The sequence below is a fragment of the Prenolepis imparis genome, unplaced genomic scaffold (assembly GCF_030444845.1).
Source record: "Prenolepis imparis isolate NDT839.2.m4 unplaced genomic scaffold, iyPreImpa1.0 SCAF_6, whole genome shotgun sequence".
Classification (NCBI taxonomy): domain Eukaryota; kingdom Metazoa; phylum Arthropoda; class Insecta; order Hymenoptera; family Formicidae; genus Prenolepis; species Prenolepis imparis.
In genome coordinates, this window is record NW_028141164.1 from 14,475,981 (window position 1) to 14,496,013 (window position 20,033).

General features: G+C 29.2%; 2 protein-coding genes and 1 long non-coding RNA gene across 4 annotated transcripts; all 3 read right to left on the bottom strand.

The window, feature by feature from the left end:
* Nucleotides 1-3,831: 3,831 nt before the first annotated feature.
* On the bottom strand, nucleotides 3,832-5,949 carry LOC145937298 (uncharacterized). 2 transcript variants are annotated; one of them, XM_083040271.1, is made up of 4 exons: nucleotides 5,643-5,949; nucleotides 5,438-5,488; nucleotides 4,990-5,366; nucleotides 3,832-4,831 (listed from the first exon to the last, which is right to left on the bottom strand). In XM_083040271.1, exons 3-4 carry the CDS (start codon nucleotides 5,350-5,352, stop codon nucleotides 4,319-4,321), a joined length of 876 nt encoding a protein of 291 aa, XP_082896397.1. In that variant the 5' UTR covers nucleotides 5,353-5,366; nucleotides 5,438-5,488; nucleotides 5,643-5,949; the 3' UTR covers nucleotides 3,832-4,318. The 2 variants fall into 2 exon arrangements, with proteins under 2 accessions (XP_082896397.1, XP_082896395.1); XM_083040269.1 differs by having other exon boundaries at nucleotides 5,438-5,515.
* Nucleotides 5,950-13,867: 7,918 nt separating this feature from the next.
* LOC145937457 (uncharacterized) lies at nucleotides 13,868-15,391 on the bottom strand (the record flags this gene model as incomplete). The annotated part of the gene is made up of 4 exons (XM_083040476.1): nucleotides 13,868-14,416; nucleotides 14,499-14,661; nucleotides 14,733-14,977; nucleotides 15,046-15,391. Coding segments are annotated over 4 exons (876 nt in total), but the record flags the coding sequence as incomplete, so codon positions are not given.
* A 2,057-nt stretch (nucleotides 15,392-17,448) lies between these two features.
* Nucleotides 17,449-19,312, bottom strand: LOC145937502 (uncharacterized). Its single transcript, XR_014425569.1, has 3 exons — nucleotides 19,171-19,312; nucleotides 18,641-18,820; nucleotides 17,449-18,166 (listed from the first exon to the last, which is right to left on the bottom strand). It is a non-coding gene; the product is annotated as an uncharacterized LOC145937502 (long non-coding RNA).
* Between the last annotated feature and the right edge of the window lie 721 nt (nucleotides 19,313-20,033).

Sequence of the window (20,033 nt, forward strand, 5' to 3'; positions counted from 1 at the left end):
GTAACTCCTATAAATTTAAATTTTAATTTATAAAACATGAAAAACATATAATTCAAAGAAAAAATAAAAAATAAAAATATAAAAATAAAAATATAAAATATAAAATAAAAATATATTCGGATCTATATTTTTCTCTCGCATCTAATTCTTTAGGGGGGTTAGAGGGGATGTATAGAATAAAAATCTCAAGTAAGAGATTATTCCATACAAGACTTGGCAGTATACCAAGTAGTAAAATTCGTGCCCTGTGCACAATTAATTTAATTCCAGCGAAAAGTTAAATTTCGTTGGAATACGCATCAACATCCGCGTTCGGCTCTTAAAAAAAAAAAAAAAAAAAAGGCCTATCACTTATATATTTGTATTAAATAAAATTATTACTAATTAATAACTTTATCAAATTATTTTATTTATTTAATTGATATAATAATAAATAATTTATATGATATACATATATTACGCACATGCGGATCTGCCAAATAATATTTTTTGATATTTTTAAAGATTTTCTTGTAGACATCTACTCATCATCTTTGTTAATAAGTTATTCAAATTTATTTATAAAAAATTTGATTTATAAAATTTCTTCTAATTTTAACTTTAGTATATTGTGAGTAGGGTTTCATATGAATCAAGAGTGCTATACATAACGATCGATTACATAGCATAATATTATGGTTACAAGTAAATATATATATGATTCATAATAAAAGTTAAAAAATAGGAACATAAAAATAAAGACGTTGCTCTGTTTTTTTTCTATTATTCGAGTAAAGGTGTAATATGTGGTAAATACTGTGTGTAATATAGGAAATAATTAATATCTAAATAATCTAAAATGTAAATAATCATACATTGATATATTATATTTATTATTATATATTATTATATATAATATATATAATAATATATAATAATAAATATAAATAATTAATATAAATGTATAGATAATTATATTTATAGATAATTTATAGATATTTTTATATATAATTATTTATATATTATAAATTAATATATAATTATCTATACATTTATTATCCATAAATAGTTCTATGTATTATATTAATTATTTATATAGTAATTATTGTATATTTATTATTTATATAGTAATTATATATTATAACCGATAAATTTAATTATAATTATCGTTATTTTCGCGGAGATTCCTTCGACACGATCTCTCGGAGTATTCGGGCCATCGAGCGTGCGGATTTAATAATCAAAACTCTATCTAACTGGAATGGGCGCCAGGTACGGGAAACCGTACCGCTACTCACCGGAACTCCGCGGCGCGGACACCGGATGTCGTCCGCCGCGAGTCCTTAATCGATCGTGGATCGCATCCGGGTCCGGGCGCCGGGCATGCCATCGGGTCCCTTGCCGTAACTCCGTGGCGGGGCTCCTGCGCACTTCTCGCGCGGAGTGGCCTTCCCCTTTTCCTCAGCTCTCGATCCCTAGGGAAGAGGAGATGGATATCAATTTTACGCGGCAACTACTGTCCCGAAAAGTATTTAAGGTCATGATAGTTTAATAGCGATCTCACCTAGCGTGTTCCGTAAGGCGTGGCCTCCCCTCGTCCTGTTTCTTCCCCTTACGCCGCTTTTCCTCCGGATGAGATGTCGTCGCTTCTCCCTCGACCTTCGCTAATTTCGCTAATAGCTGCCGCAGCAATCGCCAGAAATCTTAACAGCTACGGCAGCACGCAATCGAAACGCGCAGCGGCGGAATCGCGTCCGATTCCGCGCTCGAATCGCTCTCTCTCTTTCTTATTTTAGAGAGAGCAGAGGTCCCAAAATCACCCCCGGTCGGGTCTGGCGACCCTTGTGACGGACAAGTTACCCGAATGAAACTGTCACGTCACAATATTTACCATTATACATATATACTTTTACTCGAATAATAGAAGAAAAAAAATAAGATATAAAAACGTCCTTTTTTAAAAATTGTTCTTATTTTTTAACTTTCTCTTTGCAAAATCATATCTTTACTTCTATCCATAATATAACGCTATGAATTATATGCTATATGCTATATGCATATAGCACTCATGATTTTCATGCGTTTATAAATCAAATTTTATAAATAAATTTGAATAACTTTTACATTAGCTGACTTATTACTACAAGACGATGAGCAGATGTCTAAGAGGAAATCTTTATCTAAAAATATCATTTTTTATATCCGTGTGTGTAGTATTGGTTTTTGTATCTATAGTTGCTTTCCTTTTACACTCAAGTGATACTGAGTCACTCAGTTATGTGAGTATTTTATACTCAGATATGACGTCATTGGTTCAGTGAGTAAAAGGAACGCGCAAGTGAGAAAATATTCTCAATAACCTTAAATTCATTTGTAAATTGTATCGTGAGCAATCGTGAGTTTTAGTTTTTAACTAAAGACGCTAAAAATATGACTTTTTTTACTGTTTCAAATATTATTATGAAGGTAAGTTGATATATGTATGCTAATTGTTTATCACTTATATAATTAAATATATATTAAAATTATATACCATTAGATTTCAGAAGACGATTCGGAATCAGATTGGACTAGTTCAGATTCAAAAGAATTCAAAATTTTTTCCTCTTCTGAATCGTCATCCTCGGACTGCTCCGACTTATCTAATCCTCCCAGAAGGAAGTTACACCGAATAACTACTTTTATGGACACTGTGAGAGAATACGATGAGCAAGAATTTAAAGAACATTTTCGATTAAATCGTTCAACTGTTGACCTAATAATAAGTATGATCATTCACTGATAAATAAACTGAACTACAATATGTTTAATTTGCATAAATTTCAGATAAGATTGAAATTGAACATGTTTTACCTCAACATAAATTTGGAAGGCGAAAGATATGTGTACGAAAAGCAGTTTTAATGACTATATGGTATCTTAGTAATACAGAGACATTTCGACAATGCTCTGATAGGTTCAATGTTACCAAAAGCTCCTGTCATCGTATCATCACAAAAATAATAACATTTCTAGTAAGAAAGAGTGGACAGTATATCGTATGGCCCACTGGTCAACAACTGCACAAAGTACAATCTGAATTTTTTAAATTGCATGGGATTAATGGGGTAGTTGGAGCTGTAGATGGGAGCCATGTAAAAATTAAAAGGCCAGCCTCGAAACACCATTATGTGTATTATAATAGAAAAGGAGATTATAGTCTTCTCATACAAGGAGTTTGCGATTGTAACAAAAAATTTATTAGTTTTTTCTGTGGAGAACCAGGATCCATCCATGACAGTCGTCTTTTAAAAAAGTCGTCTCTGTACAGGAAAGGTATGGATGGATTCTTGGGTCAAAATTTCTTATTAGGAGACTCAGCATACCCCTGTTTGAATTGGCTGATCTGTCCATTTAAAGACAATGGCAGCTTAACTCTAAATAAAAAAATATTTAATTACCGCCATTCCGCAACTAGAATTGTAATTGAAAACGCTTTTGGACTTTTGAAAGGGAGATTTAGGAGACTAAAATATTTTGAAAATGATGATTTAAAGTTTATAGTAAAATGCATAGTAGCTGCTGCTGTGGTACATAATATTTGTTTGGATAATCAGGACGAATTAGATGTCGATAATAATAATGAGGGTAATGCGAATATGATAGATGCAACAGAAGTTAGTGGTATAAATGAAAACTATTCCAGAAGAGACGAAATTTTTGCGAAAATGTTTATTTAGATATGTATATTTACGAAAAATAGACAAATAAAAATTGTATTTTAACTTAACTTATTCAGTCTTTCTTATTTATTAATATAACGATTTTGTTAATAAGAAACAAACATAAATCTCCTTTAATCTTTCTTTTCAGAAAAATAACATTCTTGTCAAATTAATAGAAAATAAACATTTTAAATAAATTATAACAAAATTTCTTTAACTTTAGTATTTTGTTTATGTTAAGATAATTCTTTAAATAACATTCTTTTTAAAATAATAAACAAAAAATCAACATTCTAAGCTGCTTTCGAGACAGAATCCAAATGATCCAGATTAAAATGATCCGTGCGGTGTGATTGGTCAAATCTGAAATTTCATTATTGCAATTATAATGAAATTTCAGATTTGACCAATTACAGCACACTGATCATTTTAATCTAAATCATTTGGATTCTGTCGCGAAAGCAGCCCTAAATAAATTCGAACTTAATATTTCTTTAATTTTACTATTTAAATGTTATTTAAATATCAAGTATAATAGCACTCTGCGTGTGCTATTATTGAAATAAAATAAAAAAACTAAAAAAACTTGAAATAAACTGGACTGAGCATCAAACTTCGATTGAAGTTTTATAATACTAACAATTATAATTTTTTTCTTTTAAAATCTTCTGTAAGTCTTCTAATGCCTTTATTTTTTTCTTTTCCATTTCCAGTTTTTCTTTATATAGATCTAGCTTTTCTTTTTTGTATTTCAAGTTTTCTCCAACATAAAATTTTCTGCTGATTTCTTTTTCTTTAATTTTCTCCATTTTTTCTTCAAAAAATTTCTTTTTTACTTTTACTAGTTCCATTGATGGATTTTTTCTTTTTTGCGTACAAGATGAATCACTGGAACAAGAAGGTCTTGCTGAGCTGGTGTCGGAATCAAAATCCAGTGTTGGTTCGACTTGAGTGTCTTGCGATTGCAATTCGTCAACATCTAATGAATGTGGGCTTGCATTCGATGGTGAATCACCCAATAATTCATCCAATCTATCATAAAAAGTGAATTTCACAGGACCTCTTCCCGTTCTAGATTTTACATCTTTAGTATTTTTATAGGTACGCACTAAATTTTGCCACTTTTTTTTGCATGCCAATTCGGAAACCTAAAAATTAAAGCAAATATTTTAGCCATTATAATCAATATGATATATAAATATAATTCAGACATTCACAAAGCAATCATTTGAAAGAGCAACAACAATAAAACAAAGTTTAATTACTTTTTATTATTAACATTAATTGTATAAGTAATTTCACTTACTTCAATATTTTGACTAGTAAGTTCTTCACTAATAATTGACCAAAACGTTTTTCTTTTATGTACGTGATGCATATCATCATAACGTGCTTCTACAGCTGCTATTAAAGCACGAGTTTTATTTACAGACCAGGTATTTCTTTTTTCTTTTGTAGTGTCTTTCGTGGTGTCTAAATTTTCAATTTCGATCACACTACTTCCTTCACATTGAAATGATTTTTCAACATCGTTTACACTTGCTTCTTCAAACTCATGGCTTATGTCAACAATTTTTATAGTTTTTTTAATGTTATCACTTCCTTGATTTTTAAAATATGGTTCATTATTTTTTTCATGAAATCCTATTAAATTATTTGGAACCCACATTCTGCATTTTTGCTCTAAAATACATTAACAGAATAAATATTAACAGAATATATTGTACACGGATTATTTATTCCTTAATACTTACCGGTGTCTTCCACATAAAAATCACCATCATCGTTAGTAATCCATCCATTTGCTATTCGCAGTAAAAGATACGACATAACTAAAATTATTTACAAGATTATTTACTTATCACACAATAATTATTTATAACTTTAACAATTGCTTTCCATTTTCACTCAAGTAATACTGAATTATTCAGTTATGTATTTTATAGATTTTGTACTTACCTGCTTATTTTGATGACCAAGCACAACAATGTTGCTTTCCTTTTACATGAAAACTTTGGATGTCTTAACTCTAATAATACAGGTGCATAACCTTACTTTTAATGTGAGTCTATTAAACTCAATAAAGCACACGGTCTCGATCGTGTGCAGAAACTCAGTTGAATCTCACTTTCTCAGCATCAAAAGGAACGTGCATTCAACTGAGTTATGACGTCACAAGTGAGAATTATCTGAGTTTTCATGTAAAAGGAAAGCAACTTATATTGACGTTACAATCAAATACAAGAAAGACGAAGACAGAATGATACTCTCTCTTTGTCAAGCTGTCAGTATGTTACCATAGAAATTTCCCCATGACTTTTGCTCCTTATAGATCTAGTGAGATTCGTTTATTCCAGATTTTACATCGAAGAAGTTACATAGCTTCGTGAAATTTTTTAAAATATATTCTTTATATAATGAAGCAAGTCGGTAAAGAGCCGGAGTTTGCATTTTCGCTCTTAAAAATTTATAATAAATTAAATATGGACTCGCAGCTAACCCAACCTTACCCGCTGCTAGCTGCGCATTTCCCCAAGTTTTATGTAAATTTTATTTTCATCTTTTTTTCAAAAAAATAGCTCTTTACCGACTTGCGGACAAGTCTACTGATTATAAATATCATGATTTTAATGAGATGCATTCAGTATTTTGGCTAAAATATGGAATAAACGAATCCGTAGTTCCCGGCCGGCCGCTGGAGGTCTCCACCATGTCGCCTGCCGACCCTAAAGGCCATTGCACGTACAAAAAATTTAATCGTAATCGCAAGGCCGTAAGCAAATCGTCCAATCACAGTCAAGCATTCTTATTACGTTATGATAATTCTTCTCTATGATTGGACGATTTGCTTACGGCCTTACGATTACGACTAAAATTTTTGTACGGCAGGTGGGTCGGCAGGCGGACCGGATAGACTCCGAATTGACGTTGGAGACCTCGCGCGGTGACAACGCGAAACTCCGGTTTCAGTGTTGCCAACGCTGAGAAACAAATTCTCAGGTTTTATGTAGTGGTGTATGTCCGTATACGTACAAACACCATTGCATCGCTCACGTGGACGCACCGTAGAGAGACAAGGATCGATAATCACGTTATCCTTGTTCCTCTACCGTGTCGATGCTACACGCGAGATACGGCCTGAAAATGCTTTCTGGCCTTCCGTAGTAGAAGGCAGGAATGTAGCAAGGCTAATAAGCATCCACTTTTTGTAAATTTTATATATGCTTTTATGCACATATGTGCGTATATATATACAAATAGTATGAAAAATTTAAATATATGTCTCCAAATTGTACAATGATAAATAATAATGATAAAATAATAATTTGCAGAGTGAACTAATATACAGCATGTAAGCACGGGCGCTTATTAGACTTGGCAATTTATTGCTTTTTTACTTGTACTTTTTCATCGATATTTTATATGTATCTTCAGCACGATAGAGAGACAAGGAGAGAACGAGTATTAATTCTTGTCTAACATGTTGTGGCAATTGTAGATTTATAGGCTAACAAATATGTATTACTTAATTACTTTTTGATTATATTGATGTTACTGTATAAGAATACTTGCTCCATATAAATCATGATGTAAAGAACATACGAATAACATATTATAAATAGCTCAATGCAAGGTGTTCGGTCTGTCACCCTGAAGACTCAAGTTCAAGTCTATCGATATGATTTTTTTTTATATTATATTAGAATATATAAAAATTATTTTAAAAAATATATTTTTAAAGGCGATTAACTTTAAGAATTTTTAAATATTGAAAATATCAATTATTTTACAACTACACATATACATAAAAATGCTAAATAATTCCGTGAATAAATTAATAATATATTCTGTAATAAATCAATAACTCCCATACAGCACCGAATGATTGCAGAAACATTGCATAGATGTAACATTGAAACATTGTAATATTGCATGGAAGTTGCGAAATGTTTCTGCAATGTTACAAGATTGCAGCAACAGTAAAATGTCCGCCTTTGGAAATATTACAATATAATACTATGGTAACATTACAATGTAATACTATGGTAACATTACGGTGCAATATATTTTAAATAATATTAAATAATATTTTTTATTTTAATATACTACTACGCGCTTTCATTATTATGTTCACTTATAGTAATTTAATTTAATAATATCTGTATATATTTATATACCTATAATTACTAATTTTAAATGTCGTCAAGTAAATGTTAGTTTATTATGCTGATGTTATGAAACAAATTGATGATATTATAATAACATCAGTAAAATGTAGCATTTACATTCGACATTTAAAGTTAGTAATTAGAAATATAGATATTACTAAACTAGATTACTATATGTAAACATATAATAAAAAAAAGTACTAAAATCTATGCATGTGTATATATATATATATATATATATATATATATATATATAAGGAAACATTTTAAATAAAAATTTGATTAGATATCAAGAAATTTACAATTTATTATAAATCTTTATTTTTATATAATTTGAATTATATATTTTTATTTCCTAACATATAATTTTTTGTTATATATTATTTTCTTTTATATTATCTTTATATTATTAAGTAAATATAATTTTTATATATTATTGCACACATTGCGTACATTATTGCATTACAATGTATACCTATAATGTATATCTATATATAATAAAAATATTTGTGTCTTAACAAACTTTCAAGTATAGAATTTAAATTTTTTATGATAAAGAAAACAAACTTACTATTATAATAAACAAAACATACAGGGTGTTGAAAAAAAGAGTAAAATATGTCGACTTGTTTTTTGGGATACTAAATTCCCTTAAAATATTTTACCCTTTTTTTAACATCCTGTGAAAATTATTTTAATTAAACTTATGTACCATTATGTATACTATCAACTAATAATGCTAGTCAAAAATGCTCTATAAAAAATTAATAACAAAAAAGGAAAAAAAAATTTTTCATGAATAAAAACACAATAAGAAATCTAAATAGATGCAGTAGAGCAAAACGAATATTTCTCGGTTATACTTAAGAATTTTTTAGAACAATCAAAAGTTAAATGAATATTTCCATAATATATTAAACAAGAAAAGTGAGCATAAATTATTTAATATTAATCACGAGATCAATTTTCGAATCGCATCGCAGAAGCCGCAATTTTTCCGGATTGACTTTTCCCACGATGTTGCGCTCGCGCGTTCTCGTTTCCTCGATGATGTCGCTTTCGCACAGAACCGACGAGGATTCAGCGTTCCTCAATGTCGAAGATTCATATTGCATCTCATTTTATCAACCGCGCTGTTTGATGGAGCATTTAATTTTGCACCGTTTAATTCGCCCTTTGTCTCAGGATTTGCATTCTTATCCATCATGCTAGATGCGAGGTCAGAGAATCATCGGACTTGTCGTCATTTTTTTGAATTTTTTTAGTTTTGCTGAAATAAATTGAAAGACAAGAATTTTAAAAAATAGCTAAATAACTTTACACACATATATAAACACAAAATTGTTATGATATTTTTCATAAAATGCAATAAAAAATATACATATATATTGCATCTATGTAAAAAAATTAGAAAGTAATTTTTATTTATAGAATAATATTAAATTAAATTATAAATATGATAAAAAATTCAGTATTATTTAAAAAAATAACATTTTTGTACATTTTTTCACAAATGCAATTAAAAATATCTTTTAATAAATAATTAAAGATGTTTTTGTCGTATTAAACAAATATACCATTCTCTTTGATTCCTTAAAGAAGCTTGAGCCAGTCATTTTGATGTATACTCTGCAATATCGCTGTCAGTCATGTGGCTAAATGTTGTACGAACAGCTTCTATAAAAGTGTTTCACAAATATAAATGCAATAAAATTAATTATATACATATAGTGTCTTAAACAAAACTTTTATTTTATTTGAAAATTTGATTTAATTTAAAATAAATTAATTTTAATAATTTACTTTAAAATATGAACTCACGTATAACCACTCCTGCAAGGCCCAAGTCTTTGAAACTGCGTTTATTTTTTTTCCCAGCCCAACTAAAATTTTGGGCAAACACATTAGTTGTCGCCTTTTTTAATATGTTACGAATCATGATATGAGCTGTATTTCCATCAACGAGTTTAAACACATTAATCTAGAAAAGATTGAATTTGAATTGAATGTTGAATTGAATTGATATTCTCTTTAATTTCATTTATATTTTCAACGATAGGATTATGAAAATCACTTGTATCTATTTGAATATTATTGCATTCATGATTCTCGAAAGATGAAATTTCAATATTTACGTTATTTATCTCATTAGTACTTATATTTAACATATGATTTTTTTCACTGTTAATTGTATGCAAATCTTCTAAATTGTAAGAACAATTATTGTTATTAGTATTGACAGTATTAAACTCTAAAAGATGATCCAAACATCCTGCAATATCTATATCGGTTTCATTGGCAATAATCCGCCTACTATGTCGTTTTGATACAATTTTTCGTGCACTACACATATTTGTAATAATAATTACCAGAACAAGTGCTGCAATATACAATATTAAAATTAAAAAAAATAATTCTTATGTCGGTCAAACGCGCCGTTTCCTAAAAACGAGAATAAGCGAACACCGCAACCACATCAATAGAAACACGACGCAGCGCTCCGTCATAACAGACCATAGACTTCTAAACCATGAGTTTGATTGGAACAGCGTGGAGATCCTGGATGAGGAGCCGATTCTAGGGAAAAGACTCGTGTCCGAAATGATTCACATTAAATTACAAAAAAATAGCATCAATTTACAAAATGACACGGAGTGTTTAGACCATATATATTTCCCGATGATAGAACATATGTATAATATCTAAAGCCAAGCGTGCGCTCATTTATCATCTGTTTTCGGTTGACCTCAGTTCTGTGTTTATATTATTGTCTCGATCTCATCTTTCCATTTAAAGACCAGTCGCGATGTATCGTTTAACAAGTGCGAGTATATGTCACGTTCCCGTATGCCTCTGTGTTTTCTAGCATCGGTAAGTTGCCTCTTTCTTTCGTGTTTCTTTGTTAGCTCGATCAATTTTTCTTTAATCAACACAGGTTTGCAATAATATGCATTCACAAACGTACTCTTTCCGTTTGGTAACGATGAGAGGTGACGCTGTTGCGATTATACATTGGCTGCGGGGCTCTTCGCCGTTTTTTGCCGCACGATTCTTATGAATCATTCTTTCTTTCTTTTATGTACGTATTGTTTCTATCTTTAATTTTAATTATTCTTTATCTCATGTTGATCCTCCTTTTTATTATAATTATACTAAATTTCTGTTTACCATCGCCTCACCGTTTTTTGTTAAATAATTTTTGCCATTTTTTCAATTTTGTATTTTTTACCTTTTATTTTTATTTTATGTTTGTACAGCTTACTGAGGATGGCCCGAATCAGGGACCGAAACGTTTGAATAAATTAACTTTGTAACTATAAGTTCGTTTCTTTTTTTTTTGTCGCGCTTCTATCCGCGCTCGGCTCTTATTAGCCCGTTTATTTATTAATTTAAAAAAAAATAATTATTATAATAATAAAAATGCGGTTATAATATTATACAATGCCAAATTTACAATTCTATTATAAAATCAATACCAGTACATACCACAGCCGTAAAGATAATGCTACAAAGACCCAGGTAGCAAGCATACGTCATTTTGACGTCATATTCTGGTCATTCTGGACCAAAAATCACGTGTTAAATGACGTATTTATGACCGAAAAGTGACGGACTAATGTCACAGACTATTGACGTCATTACATATACGTCATAAAGCCGTTATTTGATGACGTCTTTTATGACGTCTTTTTTATCCCGAAATGTAATTTTTAAATATATTAAATATTAATTAATAAAAAACTATTTAGTTATACAATAAATGCTATTTATTGCACAAAGTATTTTATTGCAAAGTGTTTACAAAGTAAATATTGCATTGAAGCACATAATAAACACATATATAATCCCAGCTAACAAGGTGACGTCAAAATGATGTGCTTTTTTCGACCCGCAAACGTTTTTAGTAACATGAATTGGACGTCATTTCGACGTACCTATAATGTTATTATGTCACAGTCTATTGACGTCATTTTTGCAACGTCATAATGACGTCGACAAGTTACGTAAAAATGACGTCTTTTAGACGTCTTAGGAACGTTTTTTGAAGGTTTTATTAACGTCAGTTGGATGAAATAAATGAAAACGCAATATATTGTCTTTAAATATATTTTATATTATTCATACAAAAGAAACACATAATATTTAATATATTATTTGTTTTACAAAATTAAAATATATAGTTTTTTAACTTTCTAAATTATAAATTTCTAATAATGATTTGTATGTAATAAAGGAAAAGAAATATATTTTTCTTTATAAGGAAAAACTAAACACTTAGCGTCTATATCATTTAATTGCCACATTTTTAAATCAGATAGTTGTTCAACAACAAAAATATCTAATTCCTGTGAATGAAATGGATAGTTATATAATGAACCATATTTACCAAACATTTTTCCTACTACGATAGTTGCTCCATGTTTTAATTTAATAAAATTATGTATTTGAACAACATTTGATTTAATGAGGCAATAACAATTAGCCTTAGAATGTGAATAAATTTTTAATATAAAATCTTTAAAATAAACTTTTTTGTATTGGGCAGAAAACGAAGTTAATGTATTTGGTATTGGTCCAACGCAATGTTCCTTTTCTAATTTAGGATATATCTGTGTATTATTTTCTTTGTTCTTCAATAAATCATATTCTGCAATCCTATTACAAAGTTGTACTAATGGTTGTTTAGGAGATTTTACAAGTCGCGATAACTGTCCTAGAAAATTTTCGAAGGGAAAAGCAGAAAAGTTATCAAGTTGTCCGTATTTTTCTACATCAGTTGGTAAATGTATGAGAGAATGAACATTGTATACCATAAATTCAGGGCTGTATAAATGTTCACAATGTTTTACAAAAGTCTTCAGCATTTTAGAAACTAATTCACAACCGTGATTTGATATGTGTTTGTCAGAACACAAGATAACTATAGAGAAATGAAAAAGTAGAAAATGTTCATAAAATGAAACATTTAAAGTTTCTGCAAGCACAACTGGCCCTAAATATAGTAAAAAAGAACGAAATTCAGTGGCCTTAAAACGCGCAATTTCACTTAGTGGCCTAGGTTTTCTATTTATTTCTTGCGGAAAATGCTTTTTTAATGCAACCATTTTTTCAGAAATGGTATTTATTTCGCGACTTGATAATCGTACATTTAAATCTCCTTTCATCCAACAAGTTAAAAGTTTGCGAGTTACCCCTAAGCATACGTTGTGCATGTAATCTATTGGAAAGCAAGTAACAAGTCCAATATTTAATTTTAATAAAGGTGTATCGCTTAAATGATGCTCTTCATCTCGTTTACATCGAAATGATTCGTCTGTTCTTAGCTTTTCGTCTACATTTTTTAGTATTACCTTTCCTTTCATACCTGTCTTGTTCGAGAATTTTCGTTTTACTTTCTTTACATAATAATCACCATGCACAATACATTTTTCACAAGAAGAGTAACCGCCGTGTGATTTCACACATTTTAAATACGATCGCGCAGGGGCATCGCAAACAAATGAATGAATCTGTACTTTATAATGTCTTTTTGCAAATTGAAAGCCATTAGCAAACAAATGCGATAATTCAATTACAAAATCATTCAAGAAATCAGATAGTGGTTGTGATTTTGATATTCCACAAAAAATTCCAATCACAAATGGTTTCCGAACAGAATTTTGCACCATTCCTAAAATTGGCCACAAATTTATACTAGAACTTTTAAATAAGCATAATCCATTTATATTAATAATAAGTTTAATAATATCTTCTGAAAAATTAGAGTTCTTAAAAAGATGTGTCTTTAACGCATTTTCAATGCCAAGATAAATGAATTGTCCATTTTTCAATTCTTTGATATTAAATTTGAATGACGAAGTCTTTAAAAGCGTCCTAACATCGAGAGGCAGTTCTGGGTGAAATGGATGTAAGATACTAAGTAATGAACTAATTGATGCATGAGAAACATTCGAATTTGTCAATGCCTACATCCTTATAGCATCTACAATTGAACTACAGTTGTGAGATTCCTGTACTGTACGTGTATTTTGTACAGATTCTGCAGTATCATTACTTATTTCTTCAATAAAATCAGAAGATGTATTAAAAAAGTCAATGTTGCTGACATCACTTGTTGATAAATATGCGTCAGTATAGTCTACCATGATTGGAGATTTACATGTACGGAGATTATCAAGTTGCGAAAATGATTCTTTCAATGTTTCTGCTACTATTTCTTTCCGCATTTTACTTTTACTGTTTGAATTTAAATATGAAACAATTTCATTAACTTCCTTTTCTGTCCTTCGGTATAAATGTCTGTTAGTAACGAATATTTTGCTTTTACGATTGCACTTATATGTAGACATAATTATAGAAATAAAATAATTATATAATAAAATAATAACAAATAAAAAGAAAAATTATAATTAGCGTAATTGCACAAATAGAGAATTTTTCTTCACTGATTATTTTGTCTTTTTAACTGCAATGACAGACGTTGAGGCGAATGTTTCAACCAGTTTTTAATGCAAACAGTTACATCATTTTCTGATGTTTGTGGTATTGCAATTTGAACTGCTCCTTAAATTAAAATTTTAAATAATAAAACACTAATAAAAAAAAATTAAAAAGCAAAATAAGAATTAAAGTAAAAAAAACTTACTGATTACTGCTCGATTTAAATTTATTGTTGAAAATGCTTTCTTATTGTTTTTGCTACCAAGAAAACTGTAGTGAGATGCCACTTCATTAGTAAGAATCTTCCTCAAAATAGCGTTTGTTTTTGAAGTAACATCATGGCCTCCTAATGTTGACAAATATGATACCTACAAATATAATTGTTTATATATAATCTTTATAAAGACTTATATTTTTAAAAAACACTTGAATAGCATACCAATTCAGAAAAATTCTCGTTGTCACTTATATGCTCATGAAGACTAATCACTTCCTCACAATTTTTCAAAGGGAGTTCTACGGGTAAATTTGGTTCTTGAAAATTTGGGCCCTGAGGACGTTCCTTATTTATTAATATTTTAAGAATTTCTTCGTTTTGTTGTATTATTTGTCGATTCTGTTGCTTAATAAAAACAAGTGCTTTCAAAAGAACTGTGGTATTATTTATAACGTTTGAAACACTTCCTGTAAATAAATTATGAAATATAATTATGTGTGTGTAAATAAATTTTATGTAGAAAGTGATGTATTACCATTTTGAAGCTCTTCTTCCGTATTTGTTGTTACTTCCTGAATGATATTGACGGGAGTAGATGTTTCTTTTAAATGTGTCTGAGATAATGGTGATGAATGTGCACTCACTGCTTTAACTATATTGGATTTATTATATAAAGTATTCTTCACAATTTTAGGAGGCCTCGGAGGTATCTTTTTATTGATAGTTGCTGTTGTCGATTCTTCATCAGAAGATTCAGACGATGTTGTTTTATACTTTTTTGGTTTTGTTATATTCCTTTTTCCAATAATATTTTCATTGTCATCGGTTGCGATATCCGATGTCCATTCATATTTTTCCAGCTTTTCTTTTGCTTTTTCAAAATGATCTAAAAATATATATAAAATCAATAATTATATGTATAACTAATTTTTAAACAGAATGTTATATTGTTCTTACCAGTTGTAAAAAGAACTTTTTTTATTTTATATATTTGCCATTTTTCTGTCGGTATTTTCCCTTTTTTTTTAGTAATTTATTAAAATTGTCCTGTGTTTTAACAGGTGGCCAAAGTACTTCTTGTTTTCGTGGTGTGAACCACTGTGAGTGAATAATAGCCAAACTTTCATCATTATTTGCTTCTGTACAAAATTCCACTCCTACGAATGCCATATCTATGTGTATCAACAATTATAAAGGCTGCATTTATATTAATTAAATTTTTTAAAATGAATAATAAATATAGAATATAACCTCACATTTTTAATTCATGCGTATATATCTAAAGTTATGCAAAATAATACAAAAATATATTTATAGCTTACCTTACATTGGTGTTGAAATACACTTTTATAATGTACAAACTTAAACTTAAGCACAATTTAAATTTCTTACTTAAATAATTTACTTATAAAAAATAACTTCAAGCACATGATACATGTGGCTTCTGCCTGCACGGTGCACGGGATGTGGAAACGCTTGCCGCGCGGTAAGAAGCGACGACGCGGTAACCAATAAACTTTTAGCTCTCATTAAAAGCTCTTATTAAAGAACGGTACGTTGATTGGCTACCGCGTCGCTTCTTACCGCGCGACAATAACTCAAGTAGTAAAATTAGTCATTTTGACGTCATTTTAACATTAAATTACGTCAAAATGACTATAATTTATAGTTTTTTGTTAATTGTTTTTTATAATAGTTTATAATAGCTTATAATAACTAAGAAATTAAAAATCTCATAAAAATATATAGCGCGCGAACAATGCCATGTCATTATTTCTACATACAAAACACATTCATATATTCGACGTTAATGGTACGTCTTTTTGATGTAATAATAATGACGTACCATTTTAGTATCTAAAATCACGTCAAAATTACGTACCATTTAAGTCACATGACGTTATCGTCATCAAAATTACGTATTTTTCACGTCATTTCGACGTTGTATTGTTAGCTGGGATGAATGTTGTTATGGAAATTATGGGTAATAAAATTTTGATTGTACAATATTGCAGTCGATTGAACAAAATGTTTTAAAAGAGCTTTGGCAAATTGACAAAGTTCTTGTTTTTTACAAAGATTTGGATTTAATAAAATTCTCATTGCAAAATGAAATTCCAAAAAATGAATATATTTTTCATCGCTTAGAACATTTTTCAGAACAATATGCCCTATATACAGAAAAAAATAATCTAAATTCCGTTGCTTTCCACCGTAAAACAATGTATAGCTCTCTAGGTTTTCTTGCAAACTCTCTAGGAATATAGCATTGAAATTGAACAAGAAGATTTGATACCAATTCAATTTGAGCAGCCGAAAATCTATGAGGAATTGCTTCTTTGCACCACATATTCATCATTGAACGCATAATGCCAAGACATTCCAGATGCATATAATCAAGAACAAAATGATATACAAAATCTAACCCTGTAATATTAGTAAGAGGAGTATCTCTACGACATCGGATCTCTCCATTGTAGAAAATCCTCACAAGTGCGAGCAGGACTCTCTAAATCAATAAAGATTCGTCGATTGTCTGATGTAACACCGCGAACAGTGCACCTAGTGCAGGAATAAAAACCAGTATGCGATACTATTCCCATTACCAAACTTTTTGCTGGGACATCGCAAACAAAATATACACCATCTAACTGTGCAATGTGATTCTCAAAATGAAGGCCATTCTCATGCAGACTGATAATTTCTGAAATAAAATCTTTAAAGTAATCTTCTAAATTTGTAGGTTTTTCTTGACCGTAATATATTCCTATAGGAAACACTTTGTTACGTAATTCTGGAATGGATACTACAGTGCATAATATAGGATACACTTGATCAGACGAGCTTTTGAACAGAGGTAATCCATCAATATTTATTAATAACTTAAAAGAATCAATGGTTTTCAAATTCTTAGGAATAATTTTTAATAATTGTTTTTGTAATCCAATGTGAATATAAAGCCAGAATCAACAACTTTTTAAATTAATTTTACTTCTGTTTTCAATAATGTTCGTGCATCGACAGAGAATGTGGATTCTGATTCATCGGCAAAACATTCGTGATTCTCTTTTAAACCGTGAAGTAAATCTGAAATAGCTTTGTGAGTTATATTATGCTTTAAAGCCCAACCGTGAAGAAATTTTAGTATTTTTGAATTGTTGTTAGACTAAGAACTGCTCGAATTAGATGATGAATGTGGAAGATTTTCAGAGTCGTCATCTAAAGTATTATCTTGTCTACAATTTTCATTATCCCAATATTCAAAATCAGAGTATTCAGAGCATTGAGAGTGTTCAAAGCATTCAGAGTCTTCAGAGTCTTCAGAGTATTCAGAGTGTTCAGAGCATTCACAATTATCAAAATATTCAGAATGATGAATAAGTTCGGAAGACTGAGAAAGTTCAGAATGATGAGAATGATGAGAAGATTCAAAATCATTAGAAAGTCTGAATTCTTCTTGAAGAGAAAGAAAATCTGGTATTTCGGAACTATTACTTGTAAGCAATGAAATATGTGATTGCGGAATATGCTCATCAAATTCCATTGAAGAATCAGTTGAATTTGGTTCTACATTCTCAGCATTCTTCAGATTCCGTATTTTGGCTCTCTTGGAAAGCTTATAAAAAGGTATATCTTTTGGCATATTCTTGAAAAAACTAGAAATATATTTAATAAATATAAGGTTTGTTATTTTAATCTCCTTAAGCAAATATACTCCTAAATATCATAAAAATTAAACCATAAAATTAAATCATAAAATTAAACCATAAAATTAAACATCTATTTGAATATACAAGATATTTACGAAATACTTGAACAAATAGCACACTGCATTTATAATTTATAATTATATATTTATAATTTATGCATTTATAATTTAATACTTTGTATACAAAGTAGCATCAAAAATTGCATCATATACCGTTACAGTAATTTATTGTATACTCTAATAAACAGACTCTGTCGTAAATACTCTATAAATAAATAGAAAATATATGTAAAAAATTGTTAAAAGAAAAAATTTGTAGATAAATAAAAAATTAATAAGCTATACGTATAATTTAAATAGGTTACAAAAAAATCACATAATCTGCTGTTAACTTACTTTTAACCGAATACCGATGTCTTACCTTTTACTTAAGCAGTGGTGTCTTGATATTGAGAGATATTTTAAATGTAAATATATACACGTGTGTATATCTGTGATTTCCCGTATATGTATATATTCCGTTCTCTTATTCTTTCTTTGCCCAACACACGTGGTGAACGAGATTCTGATGAGTGGCCACACACAACCGACAAACGACAAACTATAAAATTAAACATCGATTTAAAAATACATATTTACGAAATACTTGAACAAATAGCACGCTGCATTTATAATTTATAATTATATATTTATAATTTATTAATTTGCATACAAGGTAGCACGAAAAATTGTATCATATGCCGTTACAGTAATTTATTGTATACTCTAATAAATAGACTCTATGTCGTAAATGCTCTATAAATAAATAGAAAATATATGTAAAAATTGTTGAAAAAAAAAATTTGTAGATAAATCAAAAATACATAACCTATACGCGTATAATCTAAATAGGTTACAAAAAATCACATAATCTGCTATTAATTTACTTTTAACAGAATACCGATGACTTACCTTTTACTTAAGCAGTGGTGTCTTATTGATATTGATATTTTGTAAATATATAAACGTGTGTATCTGTGATTTTCCGCATATATTCCGTTCTCTTCTTTCTATGCCCGACACACGTGGCCAACAAGGTTCTGATGAGTGACCAACCGACAAACGACAAACGATAAAAGACAAAAGACTTCATCGTAGTAGTTATAGCTTTGTCACTAAAGTTAGGTTTCTGTGTACGCGGCGAACGCGCAACGGCGGACGAATTATATAAAAGGCGGGAAATGAAAACTGATTTTATTTTTAATATGGAAATAAATTTTATAATTAGTTGTTAATAAACGTTGTTAATAAGTGTTTCCTATATACAAAAAATTGTATTAATTATATACTTACTTTTTAGCTTTTTATATAATTACTTTTTAGTTTTTTTTATATATTTTTGAATTTTTAAAAATCAATTATTATCAATACACTTTGCATATATTCACTTATATTACACTTTATCATATTCACTCATATTACACTTTATCAAAAATATAAAATATTTATATGTATGTTCTAATTCTAATATTCCATATGAATTATACTCTAATAATCGGTTGATTTATCAGACATATATATAGTTTATATAGGCATATATACGTCACATATATAAATATTTTAATAAATCTTATATTTTATGCAATTAATATAAAATAGAGATTTAATAAATATTACATAAATGTTTTTCAAATTATTATTGCCAATAAATAATTAATGTAAAAATGAATATTAAATAAATGTTAAATAAACATTATATTAATATTTTTTTAATTGCTATTTCAAACAAATATTTAATATAAAATAAATATTTAATAAATATTAAATGAATATTA